General features: G+C 39.8%; 1 protein-coding gene across 1 annotated transcript in view; it reads left to right on the plus strand.

The window, feature by feature from the left end:
- lrp1bb (low density lipoprotein receptor-related protein 1Bb) overlaps positions 1–16,863 on the plus strand; it is a 1,555,752-nt gene that overhangs the window by 446,027 nt on the left and 1,092,862 nt on the right. The window contains exon 3 of the mRNA XM_034186395.1: positions 7,058–7,195. Coding sequence (XP_034042286.1) covers positions 7,058–7,195 — 138 coding nt within the window. The remainder of the gene's footprint in view (positions 1–7,057; positions 7,196–16,863) is intronic.

Below are 16,863 nucleotides of genomic sequence, written 5' to 3' on the forward strand. Positions count from 1 at the left end.
AGAAAAAAACATAATCAGGCAGCAGCAAGACAACAAATACAGTATAATTTATCAACATTTAGCAACAAGAAAAACAGAAGAAATACGAAAGTGATCGCCGGCCACTAGCCCAAAGCGTCACTAAAGCTGGGCTTACACTGTGCTAGTTTTGGTGTAAGATGGTGGCGCGTACAGACGCAGCGGCCCCTCGCTCTCCCAACCTTGCGGTGATATGTTCGTCAGATAAGTGTTTGTCAGATAGTTTTACGTCTTTTTCGTCTCGTCTGTCAATGTCGAAATACAAGTACAGCTGACAGAGCCTGCTCGACATATCCAAAAGCAAGATTTGCAATGTTTTGGACTTCGCAACAGAGACCCTAAAGGAGCTTGGATTATTCCGGCAGCCTACAACAATACCAGACTCGCCTGTATCTCCTCGCCAGGAGAGGAAGCACCGGAAACGGTGCACGAGGAAACAGAAGAGGGGCAAGTGCGGAGGTATCCAAGCTAGGCTAGCGGGTAATCCAACATGCCCAGCTATACTGTCCATCCTCCTGGCTAATGTACGATCACTGGACAACAAAATGGATCACATACGACTGCTGAGGTCAGCGAATTGTACAGTGAGTAAGTGCTGTGTGCTTGTTTTCACTGAAACATGGATAAATGACAACATTATGGACTCTGCTGTACAACTGGAGCAGCTAGCATGCTATTGAGCTGACCGGGCCCTCATAAACCGAGGAAAGACTTGCGGCGGGGGTCTGTGTGTCTACATTCGGAATGAGTGGTGCCGGGACACTGTGGTGGTGTGCAAACACTGCACATCACTAGCGGAGTTTATGTTCATTAAGTGTCGTCCCTTCTATCTGCCCAGAGAGTTTACTGTGATTTTGCTGGTCACAGTCTACATCCCCACCACCAACAGCAGCAGTGATAGGAATGCAGCACTCAGTGAACTGTACTAGGCTATCAGTGAACAACAAACTGCACAGCCAGACGGTTTTATCATCCTCACTGGATATTTTAATCATGCTGATCTCAAAACTGTCCTTCCAAAATTTCACCAGCATGTTGATTTCCCAACAAGGGAAAAATATCTTGGACTTGGCTTACACCACACACAAAGGAGCATACAAAGCCAGAGACAAAGCTTTCAGAGCCGGGGATGAATCTGGCTTGAGAACAGCGAGAGCCAACCTGTCCCGTGGCATCAGGAAGGCAAAAAAGGACTACACACAAAAGATAACATCCCACTTCAGAGACAGCAAGGACGCACAGAGCCTGTGGTGAGGCATTGAGGCTGTCACTGACTACAAGCCAGCACCACAGAGCTGTGAGAGCAACACCTCTCTGCTCAACAACCTGAACCGCTTCTTTGCACACTTTGAAGCACTGAACACCACACAGCCACAGAAGACCCCACCCCCTTCCCACGACCAGACCCTGTGCCTCTCTGTCGCCAGCGTGAAGAAGACACTGGTGGCCATCAACACCCGCAAAGCAACAGGTCCGGACAACATCCCTGGTCGCGTGCTGAAAGAATGCGCAGAGGAGCTTAAGGATGTCTTCACAGACATCTTTAACACTTCCCTGAAGCAAGCCGTTGTTCCATCATGCTTCAAAGCTGCCACCGTCATACCTGTGCCAAAAAAAATCAGCTCCATCTTGCTTCAATGACTACCGTCGGGTGGCACTGACACCCATCATCATGAAGTGCTTCGAAACGGCTAGTCAGGTCACACATCAAATCCCCACCACCACAACCCTAGACCCCTCCCAGTTCACATACAGAGCCAAGCGTTCTGCAGAGGATGCAATCTGCTCAGCCCTGCACCCAGCCCTCACCCATCTGGACAAGAAGGACTTATATGTAAGAATGCTGTTCATAGACTTTAGTTCAGCGTTCAACACCATAATACCTCAACAGCTCATCTGCAAACTGGACAAACTGGGGCTCAGCACCTCCCTTTGCAACTGGCTGTTGGACTTCCTCACCCAGAGGCCACAAGCAGTCCGTGTTGGCAACAACACCTCGAGCAGAATTGTATTGAACACAGGGGCTCCCCAAGGCTGCGTGCTCAGTCCACTGCTCTTCACATTACTGACACATGACTGCTCAACAACCCACAGCACAAACCACATAGGGAAGTTTGCGGATGACACAACTCTGGTGGAGCTCATCACCAAAGTTGATGAAACTCACTACAGGGAAGAGTTCTGACAAAGCCAGAGCTTTGTTGTTGTTGTTGTTGTTTCTGCACCACGTTCTGACCACGTGGTGCAGAAACAACAACCTCCTGCTGAATGTCAGCAAGACCAAGGAGATTGTTGTTGACTTCCGGAAAGGTCACACCCAACACCTGCCACTGACCATCGAGGGTGTTGCTGTGGAGAGAGTGAGGAGCACCAAATTCCTGGGGGTGCACATCAGTGAGGACCTGTCCTGGACCACCAACACTGCATCACTGGCAAATGAATAATTTTCTAGGCTAGTAGCAGAACCTTAAAATCTGATCTCACAGGAACAGGAAGCCAGTGAAGAGATGCCAAAATGGGTGTAATGTGGTCAAACTTTCTGCTTCCTGTCAAAATATGGCAGCAGTATTTTGAACCAATTGGAGACCCTGAAAATAGAACATTGTAGTTGTCCAATCTAGAAGAAACAAATATTAATATATAATGTATATATTTATTAATCATTATATATTAGTGGTTTCAATTTCAATTTCAATTTATTTTCATTTATATAGCGCCAAATCACAACAGAGTTGCCTCAAAGCGCTTCACACAGGTAAAGTCTAACCTTACCAACCCCCAGAGCAACAGTGGTAAGGAAAAACTCCCTCTGAGGAAGAAACCTCAAGCACACCAGACTCAAAGGGGTGACCCTCTGCTTGGGCCATGCGACAAACATAAATTACAGAACAATTCACAGAACAATTCACAGACGAATATACAAGAAATGCAATTGGCGCACAGGACAGGAGGATCGCCAACACGAACACACTCCCATCTCTGGATGGAGCTGCACCTTAAACAGAGAAAAACAGAATCAGGCATCAGAAAGACAAAAAATACTGTATAATTTGTCAGCATTAAACAACAAGAAAAACAGAGAAATACTAAGGTGATCGCAGGCCACTAGCCCTAAACTTCACTAAAAGACCCAGAATTTAGGTAAAGTTGAGGCTGCGGCCCGCTCCAATTACTAATAAAATGAATTAAAAGAGTAAAAAGTGTAAAACAAAACTGTACCAGTATGCTAGCCATATGAAAGGGAAAATAAGTGCGTCTTAAGTCTGGACTTGAAAGTCTTTAAAAGAGTGTTTTAAAATAATTAATTGGAATCTGAAAATAAAACATTTATTTTATGTTTGTTTCTCTTCCATGCCAATTTATAATGACATTAAATGGACCAGTTAATTTTGATTTGTCTTTGAGGATGGAGCTGCTAATGTTTACTACTTCTACGCTTTTTGCTCTTTCTTGCACACATTTCATTGTTAATTTTTTTTTTCTGTGTAAATCAAATAAATACAGAATAAAACACTATAGTCAGTGTGGTGTATATCTGTGTATTTGTATTTGTTTGCTGTTGCAGTACTTAATATCTTTTATGTGTTCATCAAAGTTACAAAACCATTTATGAGTCCAGCAGAGGAGACTGTCAGTTTTTCCCTGTCTATAAATTATCAACTCTCAGACAGAAGGTCACTTATATTTGACTCACCTAATTATGATATGAAAACTGTGTGGATCAGTGGGGCCTGAAGAGATTGCCTGGCAATATTCATTAAAGGCTACAATCCCGTGCTACCCTTTTAAAGCAATAAAAATGATGTGGAGGTAGAAGAAGGTAGTTTGAGTTATTACCATGTCAACACAGACGCACCCCTTCCTGTCCATGTATCCGCTCTTTAAATCAGCAGCGAATGACAGCGCTCTTTGTAATAGCCACATTAATTGTGGCATCTCTTAGCTTACAAAGTGTAAATGGTTTCTGCGAATAAGTAATCGCCTGGTCAGGATGGTCCAAGTGTGCTCGGATGTGAGTTCTTCAGAGTAGGGGGAGCTCTCAGGATTCTTACAAATCCCATCGTGTGGGTGATAAATCTTTCCATTAAGTGGCCACAATGGTGCATCGGTAATTGATATCAATGCAGTTAAGGTGGAGATGTGACACCTTTACAGTGCTGGCGCACTGGTCAGATGTGTTTTATGTGCTCTTGAGGCTGCCACATGAATGAGGGTCACCTATGGGCCTCATGAATCCTTAAACAGCTGCTCTCTGCTGTTTGCCTGGGTGGCAGGGAGATCTATTCACTTTGTTATCAGGACATCGATGCTGTGACTGCAAAGCCACGCAGCACACAGCCAACATCTGTTATGTGTGAAGAACAATGCTGTGAAGGAGAAATTTGCATATGGATATGTATGTTCCTCTGCCTCAGTTTTTGGAGGTGCTGAACTAGTGGTATTTTTGGATGATGTTCAAAAACAGATAACAAAGAACTCCTGAAAATGATCACGCAAAAGTAAGATGCACAATGATGTTGCATATGTTCTTCGTTCTCCTCTTCCAAGTACTGAAGCTAAATTCACCTTTTGGTCAACTGGTGCTAAACTGAATTTGAATACACTGATTTTGAATTTCACAGTTCACACTGTGCAAAGGTTTGATGCACAGCAGATTTTTGACAAAAATATCAGTAGGTCAACAGAAAATTTAATTTTTAATGTCTACATATTCCTGTAAATAAATGAGATGTTTCTATTTCACTAAATTATCATTTATCAAGTTACAAACCTCATCACAAACAAAACAAAACAAGAAAAAAAAAACAGCTTGATATTTTGTGGGTGTACTGCTCAGTATATGCCAACACTGACACAGTTACTGATTATCACTAATGAGAAAAAGAAGTAAAAAAATTATATATATATATATATATATATACGAGGGCTGTCAATAAAGTAACGGTCCTTTTTATTTTTTTCAAAAACTATATGGATTTCATTCATATGTTTTTACGTCAGACATGCTTGAACCCTCGTGCGCATGCGTGAGTTTTTCCACGCCTGTCGGTGACGTCATTCGCCTGTGAGCACTCCTTGTGGGAGGAGTCGTCCAGCCCCTCGTCGGAATTCCTTTGTCTGAGAAGTTGCTGAGAGACTGGCGCGTTGTTTGATCAAAATTTTTTCTAAACCTGAGACACATCGAAGTGGACACGGTTCGAAAAATTAAGCTGGTTTTCAGTGAAAATTTTAACGGCTGATGAGAGATTTTGAGGTGATTCTGTCGCTTTAAGGACTTTTCACGGTGCGAGACATCGCGCAGCGCTCTCAGGCGGTGTCGTCAGCCTGTTCAAGCTGAAAACCTCCACATTTCAGGCTCTATTGATCCAGGACGTCGTGAGAGAACAGAGAAGTTTCAGAAGAAGTCGGTTTCAGCATTTTATCCGGATATTCCACTGTTAAAGGAGATTTTTTTAATGAAAGACGTGCGGACGGATCCGCGCGTCGGGATGCAGCCGACGCGGTGCGGCGGCACAGGAAAAACACCTCCGTGTTGATAACCATTTGTAAAATCCAGGCGGCTTTTGATGGGTTTCAGTGGAGTGAGTATATGAGAAATTGTTTAACAGGCAGGACATGTTCCAACTTGTCCTTAAGGCTTTCAACAGAGGTGTTTTTCCTGTGGCGGAGCGTCACGGCGGCTGCGTCCCGACGCGTGGACCCGTCCGCACGTCTTTCATTAAAAAAATCTCCTTTAACCGACTTCTTCTGAAACTTCTCTGTTCTCTCACGACGTCCTGGATCAATAGAGCCTGAAATGTGGAGGTTTTCAGCTTGAACAGGCTGACGACGCCGCCTGAGAGCGCTGCGCGATGTCTCGCACCGTGAAAAGTCCTTAAAGCGACAGTCTCACCTCAAAATCTCTCATCAGCCGTTAAAATTTTCACTGAAAACCAGCTTAATTTTTCGAACCGTGTCCACTTCGATGTGTCTCACAGGTTTAGAAAAAATTTTGATCAAACAACGCGCCAGTCTCTCAGCAACTTCTCAGACAAAGGAATTCCGACGAGGGGCTGGACGACTCCTCCCACAAGGAGTGCTCACAGGCGAATGACGTCACCGACAGGCGTGGAAAAACTCACGCATGCGCACGAGGGTTCAAGCATGTCTGACGTAAAAACATATGAATGAAATCCATATAGTTTTTGAAAAAAATAAAAAGGACCGTTACTTTATTGACAGCCCTCGTATATATATATATATGTGAAATATGTTTTATAGTTGGGCTTTCATTTAAAAATCCCACACTTCTACATTCATATGTTTATCTCACAGCAAGTGCAAAGCAATGCACAATGCAGTGCGCCTGTTATTAATAGTTTAGACCCAATGCAATTGTTATTTTGACACCCCACGTATATACTATTTGCATAGCAAATCTGCTTGCACTCATCTGCATGGGACAATTGGATTTGCATTGTGAGTAAGCAGAAAGTGATTGCTCCATCAACCACCAAAGACCTGCTCTTACGTCAAACACAGATTTCTCCTATTTTTCCAGTACAATAGTAGTCGTATAGGCAGGTTAACAATGTGCGTGTGTTTGGGAAGCAGGGTGCTGGACTATGCCACAGTAGCCCATATATGAACACTTTTGTGCTTTGAGAAACACACCCACTCAGTCTGTGGGGAGATTGTCCACAGCTATTATACCCTGCTGACTCACAATCAACTTGGCATGGGGCCATTAGAGAGCAGCAGGTCCTTTCCATATAAAGCAACAGACCCAGAAAGAGGTCCACTTTTAGAATCCTAAAAGTGATTTTCATTCCTTTTTCTTTTTAGGAGGCATCACTTCAATGCTTGTGCGTGTGTGTGTGTGTGTGTGTGTTTGTGTGTGTGTGTGGGGGGGAGCTACACGCATTACTATCTGGTGCAACAGATCCCATGATCAATATGACCTTGTTGAAGAGGTGTACAATATGACCCTGTTAAATTTTGTGTACAACACTACATATATTTTCACTGAATTGACAGATTTCTTTTCTCCCTGTTTCAGGTGCACATGAGATGGTGATCAGATGTCCCCTGAATCACATACAGTGCATTGGAACAAAAAAGTGTATTCATTTCAATAAACTCTGCAATGGAGCAAGAGACTGTGATGATGGATATGATGAAGGGGTGCACTGTCGAGGTAAGGATTAGTCATATTGTTTTTTTTGTGGCCTGATGATTTATTTACTTATTTGCCTCTGGTTAAAATCACATTATGTATATATTAGTATGTATTCAAATTAACATGTTAATTAGAATATATTTAAGGTTATTGGAAATGTTAAGTGTACTTTACACATTTGATCTGTCCAAAATTTAGAAAAAAATATATTTACAGTTATGTACAAAATTTGGTAACCTTTGGTCTTTTACTCATTCTATTTTTTTAATGATATTGTTTTTTTTCTTGCAATTGTTTGCCATAAGAAACATGGCAGACATGAGCCTATATTTGAGTTTTCTTGAAGCAAAGTCGTCCTCTGCTCTGTCCTTTCACAAAGTTGTAACAGACAAAAGTTACAGAAGAGTTTCATCAGTCACACTCACAGATGCCAATCCAGCATTCAGAGTTGCTGTGGGTGTCTTGGTGGCTTCCCTCACCCATCCCTATCCTGCATGCATGCTTAACATTTGTTTTTGTTTGTTTTTTGTTTGTTTGTTTGTTTTTGTTTTTTAGAGCTTCCTACTCTGGACAGATTTTACCATGCAGTAACACCACTGCACTGTATTTCTTGACACTGAGGGAAATGAAGATCACGAATGGTGTAGAATCAATGCCAACATCCATCAAAGCTTTGATGGTGTAACATCTTACTGAAACACTTTATGCTTATTGTATTTTTACATTGTCACCTCTCTGCAGATTGTTTGTTAATGTGATTACTGCCACCAACATGTTTTCACACCTGTTTGTTTGTCCATTTGTGAACAGCCTGTCACCCATAGTTTTTATATATTGTTATGACATTTTTGAAAGTGATTCAATTTTCAAGATCATAGGTCAAAGGTTAAAGTCAGGAAAAATCCCCATCGTTTAACACTGAATGAAGTTTCTAAAATTCATACCCCTGTCAAAAAAGATTGATTTTCTTTCATGTTCATTATGTAGGATGGCATCCTTTATCGACTGACAAAGTTTGATCCATATCAGATTTATAGATTTTGTGACCATTTAAAGTGAACAATGAAAACCCCAGTTAATGTATATTTTACATTATATCTTAATCAAACATGACCCAATCACATCATATTCGAATGTGAGGTGCAGACTGGCACTCACTATCACCTGACAAAGTTGGATCTGGTGTAGCAGACCGAATGGTCCGCCCCTAGAAATTGGTCCACCCTGCCTCTACTGAGTATGTGTCATTTGTGACCACAGCAGCTCCGACTCTCTTCACCCAAACTGATCAAATGGATTAATGGGATTATTAACCATCAGATGACAAGGTGAAACCTCTTAAATCATTCTAAAGTCAGTTTTAAGCAGAAACAAGGCCTTTGGGCCCTGTCCCACTGGGGAGAGGATTAATTGCGCATGAATTGAGTACACAAAGTACGGGCGTTCATTGTCATCCGCAACAAAAATGGCCAAAAATGACAAATGGCCCAGTATGAATTACGGATATATTAATAATATATTGCGAATATATGATGAACAATCATGGTTGTATAACGCATGCGTGCACGGCATCTGCATTGTGGTCATAAAAGAAGTTCACTCGGGCTGTCGGCATTACTATTCACACCAACAATACAGGCTCCGGAGCATTTGTTGGACTTGGACAAGTTGACTGGAGTAAAGAAGCAGTGAACAGGGCGAGTGGTGACGTCAGCGGATCGCATCAGAGCGCAGCTCGTCTCGACAATTATAACAAGAAGGTAAATCTGTTATAAACATAGGAATAAATACTGTAACAGCTGCAGACAAGAAGGAAAAAACACGCAACTGTTTTATCAAGCCTTGACAATGTAAACAAGTCAAATAATTACCTTTTTAAACGGCTCAAAATGCTTTCTGCAGCTGGGCCATTTGCGTTCACGTGCACACCCGCGCGAACGGCCCAGCTGCAGCTTCCTCTTTGATCAGGAGGTGATTAGAGCCGTTTTCAACGGCCAATTTGCAGAATAAAATGATTAATCCACCACGAAATAATTATTTTATATACGCAGCGTCCAGCACAGAGTGTGTGGCCGCCGGTAGAACAAAGAACGGTGTCCAGCTGTGACTGATTTGCATCCTCCGCAAATCAGATGCAAAGCAGACAGAATAAAAAGGCTTTATTCATGGCCAAACTGTATTATGCAGTCGCTACAACTTATTTTAGTTTGTGATGTGGACATGATGGGCACGCAAAATATCCATTTTACACACTGTCCCAGTCCGCTGCCAAGCCGCAAATCCGTCAGTTGCGCATATCAGCAGATGACGGCGAATATACAGTGCATAGATTATGTTTGTGTATGTATTATGTATGGAGTATGTAAGGCGGATGTCATCCTCAGCCAAAATTTTATGCAGCTCAAAAATCCTGGAAATGGAAAAACATGCCTCTGCAGATCATTGCAGACGTGTACGGGTGTTGGCCGGCTCATAGAAGCATGTTTCACGCATATTGCGGATGTTAAGCGAATATGAGCCAATTTTGTGTGCAATCCATACGCAAATCCTCCTAAATGCCAGTGGGACAGGGCCCTTACTGAGTGACACTATGAAATGGCCGACGCACTGTGAACGCATCAGCTAGCAGCTCGTGTAGCTGCAGCACTCTGATTGTTTCCTCTGTCTTTTATGATTCCTTTTAAGAAATTTAAATCGATAACTTGCTCCGTATCTTCGATGTCTACTGAGAGACAATGATTGTCTATGCCTATGGTCTTAATTCAAAGGTGAAAACAAGAGTTTCCTGCCATTTTCATGAAAATTGTTCTGTTGGATTAAATAGAAACTTAGGGTCTTTGGATATTCAAACCCAAAATCTGATCAGTGGATACTGTGGTACAAAAAGAAGTAATTCCATTTGGGGTCAAAGTTCAAAATGGACATAGTTTTATTAAATAAATCCTTTTCTTTTTTTAAATAATAATAATACTTGATGGTTTACATCCCCAATTCCATTGAAGTTGGGACATTGTATAAAATGTAAATAAAAACAGAATACAATGATTACCAAATCCTCTTCAACCTATATTCAATTGAATACACCACAAAGATAAGATATTTAATGTTCAAACTGATAAACGTTATTGTTTTTGAGCAAATATTTGCTCATTTTGAAATGGATGCCTGCAACATGTTTCAAAAAAGCTGGGACAGTGGTATGTTTACCACTGTGTTACATCACCTTTCCTTCTAACAACACTCAGTAAGCAAATCTTTGGCCTCAGTGGTAACTGAGAATTGATTAATGGTTCAACTTTGTTATCCATGCCCGTGTTTGTAATGATTCTGTTCATGACAAAGTGATTCACAAAAGCCAGAAAAAGCAGTATCTTACAAATAATTTTAAATTGGTATCCTTATCTATCTATCTGTCTGACTATCTGTCTGTCTGTCTGTCTGTCTACATACACTGTAACAATAAAAGAAAGTTGCTGGAAGGGTACTGCTTTTGTGCAGTGTGCCTACTGTAGCATACAACAGTTCATTACTGTGAAAAGATTACAGCATTGTCCCACTGTTAAATTACAGTCAGTGGCTGTCATTACCAGACTACTTCCACAAAAAAAAACAAAAAAAAAAGCTGAGATTATTTTATTTATGTATTTAATTTTTCCAATGAGCCCAAACACGAGGTTTGGTTTGGGCTCATATATTGATTTGGGTTTTCCAATGCAACTTCAACGAGAATGAGGCATGACCCTTAGAGAGGCAAGTGCACTAACTGTGTGTGCCACCAAACATTATGCAATGTGCTAAGGTAATTGTCAGCTTTACCCATCTGGTTAAGCCTGATACAATCTCCTCAATTTTAAAAAAGGCATATTTTCAAAATGCTCTTTGTTAATATGAAGAATTTAGGGTACTGTAAATTAAAGCAGAAATTTGTCACAGTGTGATTTCACTGATTAACTCACCTACCTGACTGAAGAGTTGAACTAATTAGAATCACTTGGTTTAGTATGTGGGTGGAACAAATATGTGCTTGAACATTTACTCAGACTTACTTAAACACAGCCACAGACCCCTTAAACTTGAAAACTGTTTAAAATGTTTGATTTGTGATGTTTTTCATCCAGGTTTTATTGTTGAAGGAGCAGATTTGAAAATGAAATTGATCTTGATCAAATTAGCTCATGGTTCATGTTGTACATTATTACTTTTTATCTACATTTTTATTTGAATGTATTTTGTTTTTCGTGTTCAGCATCTCTAAAATCACATGACTCTCATGTTTTCACAGATATTCTCTTACTACAAATGTCATTTGTTTGAGACCTCTATGACATGCATAATATATGTACATAAATACTCCAGATGCTGTAATTTTACTTCACATCATTTACCCCTCTCCCACTCAGTATAACATAATTTCCATTATTCTCTAAAATTATAGAAAAAAAATCAGAATATGCAAAGTGAAATTCCCAAGATGACCCAGAAACACAACTGTAATTGAGGTGATAAACATATATTAAAAACACTTTGTAGAGCAGCAGGTCGTGCTCCGTGAATTCATGATGTGACATTTTTGTTTGTAAAGTTCATAGATTACACTGTTTATTTATATACAATAAAATATGTCTGCTTTCTTCACTGCTTTTGCATTTCTGAGCATCTTGCATTTTCCACTTTATGTGGCTCAAGATTTTAGTTTTTTTTCCCCCTAAAATTAAATATACAATTAATTTAGATTCATTAATCACAGATCTTGTAATTAATTTGATTTTTTTTTTTTTTATTCACCTGACAGCCGTAATATATATCTTGTTAATTATGTAGTGATATTTGGTGAAGGGTTCCATTGCTAATAAGATACTCCTCATGGTATTATGTCTCAAATAGCTTCTGAAAACCAAAGTCCATCTCCTGGCCTTTTTGAAAGGCGTAGTCTGTATGCCTGGCAGAAGTGTTCATAATGATTGCACAATGGGTGAGGACAAGTTACTGGCTTCATAAAACCAGATGCTTTGGGCAAATAAGCTCGTCAACCTTTGAGCACTGCCAATGCACAAAGCAAACGTATTTCAAACCTCCACTGCTTTGTGATTTTATAATTATATAAAAACCTACAACCTGAGGACTTCATGACCACCATCCCAGCTTACGAGGCTTTGGCAGATGACCCTTGGGTGCAATGAGTGGGTTTGTTGATGTGCAGACTGCTGTCCACAATACGCTTCACTGCTCAAGCTTAAAGGCAAAGGCTCTCATTAAGTACTTCCACCTAGACTTTAACTTGCAGTCACTGTGGCAGAACTTGTCGAACTCACACAGGCGTACTCACCACCAAACATCCTGCACCAGGAGAGGACATCCTTCTTAAATCTTTGTTTGCAAAGCCAAACCAAGAGAGATATATCAAATTATTTGGGGCTGTAGTTACGTAGGTTCTGCAGGAACTTAATACCTGCCAGTTACTGTTTGAGAAATTTATTAACTTTATCTGATGTGTCCGTTTTGTTGATTACAAAAGTTAACATGGTTTTCATTTCAACACAGGTCATTGCTCAATGTACCCAAATGCTGGAGTCCAATCCTTACTGTGAAAACCAAATTCCATTTGGTGGGGGCCTAATCCAGCTCAGTCTGATTTCTGTGGTTAAATCTGTTGCCAAGGTGACCTCTTGTCATCCTTCCTATCAGAGCAAGCAACAACACAGTGGGACAGTAGCAGCAGGTGTGTTGTACACAACTTTGTGTTGTTGCTTGCATTCTAACCAAGTACATCAAGCTGCTATGGACAAGTGCTTTCCATGATAAGATAATATCTGTCTCACTATTGCTGCAATCTTGGCACCATAGTCACCTCAGTCTGGCAAAGACTGTGACCTCTCAACCTGTGAGACAGTTGCAGTCATGCTGAGCTTTGGCTTTGTGTGAATGCAATGTGTAACTATAGAGTAGACTGAGTCATAGCTGAAAGGAATCAAGCAGTCACATTGTTGGCAAAAAAAAAGCTCAGGTTTTGTCTGTACACTCATAAGTGTATGTAATAATGTACTCTGTCGATTGCCTGGGATGAGAGAATAGGATTAAATCAATATAGAACACAAAGGAAAAAAAAATAATGCAGAACTAATGGCTTGAAATTGTCATTCAATTGTGTACATTACAGTTTTGATAAATGCAGAGTTTAATGTAATTGTTTGTATCACAGTATGGATCCTTGGCATTTTGAAAAAAAAAACACAGCATGTAATCATGTCTTACAGCACTTATCCAAATGTGACTGAACAACACAGTGAGTCTCAGGAGGAACACTTAAAGAGCTCTGCAGGTTTATCAAATAACTAAATAGAAGTGACATAAATCCTCCGCTTCCATGTATATTGGGATCATCTTGTATCATCTTGTGATAGCCTAATCCAAAAGCACAATGCTATTAGTCGTTCAAACAGAAACACTAAGAACTTATTTGCCAGAATTTCATAATGAAAGAATACCATGTCAATAGTGATCATCCTACTTTGGACAATATTGGCATATTTTTACACAATTTGCACATATTCCTGTATAGTGCATCCAGAAAGCATTCTATTTTTTTTTTTTTTTTTTTTTTTTTTATCTTACAGCCTTATTCCAAAATGGATGATTTTTTTCCCCCTCAAACTTCTTCACACAATACCCCATAATGACAGGACAGTGAAAAAAGTATTTTTTTTTAGATTTTTGCAAATTTATTAAAAAAATGAAAAACATACAAAATCACATGTATATAAGTATTCACAGCCTTTGTCATGAATCTCAAAATTGAGCTCAGGTGCATTCTGTTTCCACTGATCATCCTTGAAATGTTTCTCCAGCTTAATTGGAGTCCACCTGGGGTAACGCCAGTTGATTGGACATGATTTGGAAAGACACACCTATCTATATACAGTTGTAAAGTTTGCATTCCCTGTCAGAATTTTAGGAGATTTTTTTGCCCATTTTTCAGAGAATATGAATAACACAATATATTTTTCCCACTTATGGTTAGCAGTTGGGTGAAGCAATTTATTGTCAAACAATGTGTTTATTATTTTTAAATCATAATGACAACAGAAACTACCCAAATGACGCTCATCAAAAGTTTACATACCCCAGTTCTTAATACTGTGTATTGCCCCCTTTAACATCAATGAAAGTGTGAAGTCTTTTGTGGTAGTTGTTGATGAGACTCTCTGATGGCAAAGCTGCCACTGAATATGTCTTGGACTTTATTTATCAGTTCTGAAGAAATACAAACAGTATGGCACTCTATGGTAAATATGCATGGAGTAGACAGTTCTAAAAAACTGAGTGACTGTGCAAGAAGGAGATGAGTGAGGAAAGCCACCAAGACACCCAGACAACCCAGAAGAAGTTATTGGCTTATGTGGCTGTGACTGGACAAATTGACATTTTTTTGGGTTGTTTTAATTATGACAACTTGACATTAATCAAAGTGACATTACCAGAAAATGTCTTTGTTATGACAACTTGACATTAACAAAATATGCATCTATTTTTGTGTTTATGACAACATGACATAATGATTATTAGGTAGCACTTCATAATAACTCCACCTTATTTAGCTTTAACTAAGCATGAATAAATACGTAACAAATAATTAATTAAGAATGACTCATATTTACAACCCCAATTCCAATGAAGTTGGGACATTGTGTGGCATGTAAATAAAAACAGAATACAATGATTTGCAAATCCAACAACATATATATATATATATATATATATATATATATATATATATATATATATATATATATATATATATATATATATATATATATATATATATATATATATATATATATATATATATTGCTATGCCCCCTTGAGCTTTTACATGTTTTTTTTTTTTTTTTATGAGATCCAAAGGACGAAACAAAAAACAAAACAACAAAAAATCAAGCTTCTTCTATTAAAATTTCTAAAATTCAGCATTTTATTCTCACAGTGAAATGTAAACTCTGCATTGTGAACTAAAAGAGAAAAATCTAAAAGCCCAAATGATGGTGTGAATAAGTAAGTGGCCCCTATAGTATAACATATACAAAACATCACTTTTACATCCAGTCTTCTTCAGACAAGTCAGGGGATGGATACATCAGCATTTTCAAGACACTGAATATGACTTGGACTTTATTTACATCACTTTTGAATAAATACAAATAGTGTGGCACTCTGTGTAAATCTGTGTGGAGCAGACAGTTCAAAAAAACTAAGGGACTATACAAGAAGGAGAGCAAGTTATAGGCGTCTGTGGCTTTGACTGTGCAAGTTTTGGATTTTGCATCACCAGTTATACAACTTCATGATGAAGTGGTACAGAGAAGGATTTTATTTAAAAAAGAAAAGAGAAGTCTTGAAAGTTCAACTACAAATTGCGAGAAGACACATCAGAGATGCAAGCCTAGATTGATCTGTTTTGTTGGAAGAAAATTCTTCTTTGCGTTTCTCCACTATGAAGCTATCAGTGTTATGTGTCGGAAGCGGGCGGAGAACCGACCCAGCATAAAAGAAGCAGAGCACAGTTCAAAGGAAAACAAGTTTTAATTAACATAGTGTATTAAGTGATAATAACCCAAAAGTCAACGGTCTGGCGAGGTGGAAAAATGGCACGCTTCCAGCAGCACAAAAGGACCGGAGCCACAGCAATTCTGGACCCAAGGACCCCGCCGACACTCCCCAGGTGGCCGCGACAAACCGAGTCTGTGAATCAATCAATCAATTTTATTTATATAGCGCCAAATCACAACAAACAGTTGCCCCAAGGCGCTTTATATTGTAAGGCAAGGCCATACAATAATTATGTAAAAACCCCAACGGTCAAAACGACCCCCTGTGAGCAAGCACTTGGCGACAGTGGGAAGGAAAAACTCCCTTTTAACAGGAAGAAACCTCCAGCAGAACCAGGCTCAGGGAGGGGCAGTCTTCTGCTGGGACTGGTTGGGGCTGAGGGAGAGAACCAGGAAAAAGACATGCTGTGGAGGGGAGCAGAGATCAATCACTAATGATTAAATGCAGAGTGGTGCATACAGAGCAAAAAGAGAAAGAAACACTCAGTGCATCATGGGAACCCCCCAGCAGTCTAAGTCTATAGCAGCATAACTAAGGGATGGTTCAGGGTCACCTGATCCAGCCCTAACTATAAGCTTTAGCAAAAAGGAAAGTTTTAAGCCTAATCTTAAAAGTAGAGAGGGTGTCTGTCTCCCTGATTTGAATTGGGAGCTGGTTCCACAGGAGAGGAGCCTGAAAGCTGAAGGCTCTGCCTCCCATTCTACTCTTACAAACCCTAGGAACTACAAGTAAGCCTGCAGTCTGTGAGCGGAGTGCTCTATTGGGGTGATCTGGTACTATGAGGTCCCTAAGATAAGATGGGACCTGATTATTCAAAACCTTATAAGTAAGAAGAAGAATTTTAAATTCTATTCTAGAATTAACAGGAAGCCAATGAAGAGAGGCCAATATGGGTGAGATATGCTCTCTCCTTCTAGTCCCCGTTAGTACTCTAGCTGCAGCATTTTGAATTAACTGAAGGCTTTTCAGGGAACTTTTACGACAACCTGATAATAATGAATTACAATAGTCCAGCCTAGAGGAAATAAATGCATGAATTAGTTTTTCAGCATCACTCTGAGACAAGACCTTTCTAATTTTAG

This window comes from Thalassophryne amazonica, chromosome 14, assembly GCF_902500255.1.
Source record: "Thalassophryne amazonica chromosome 14, fThaAma1.1, whole genome shotgun sequence".
Taxonomy (NCBI): Eukaryota; Metazoa; Chordata; class Actinopteri; order Batrachoidiformes; family Batrachoididae; genus Thalassophryne; species Thalassophryne amazonica.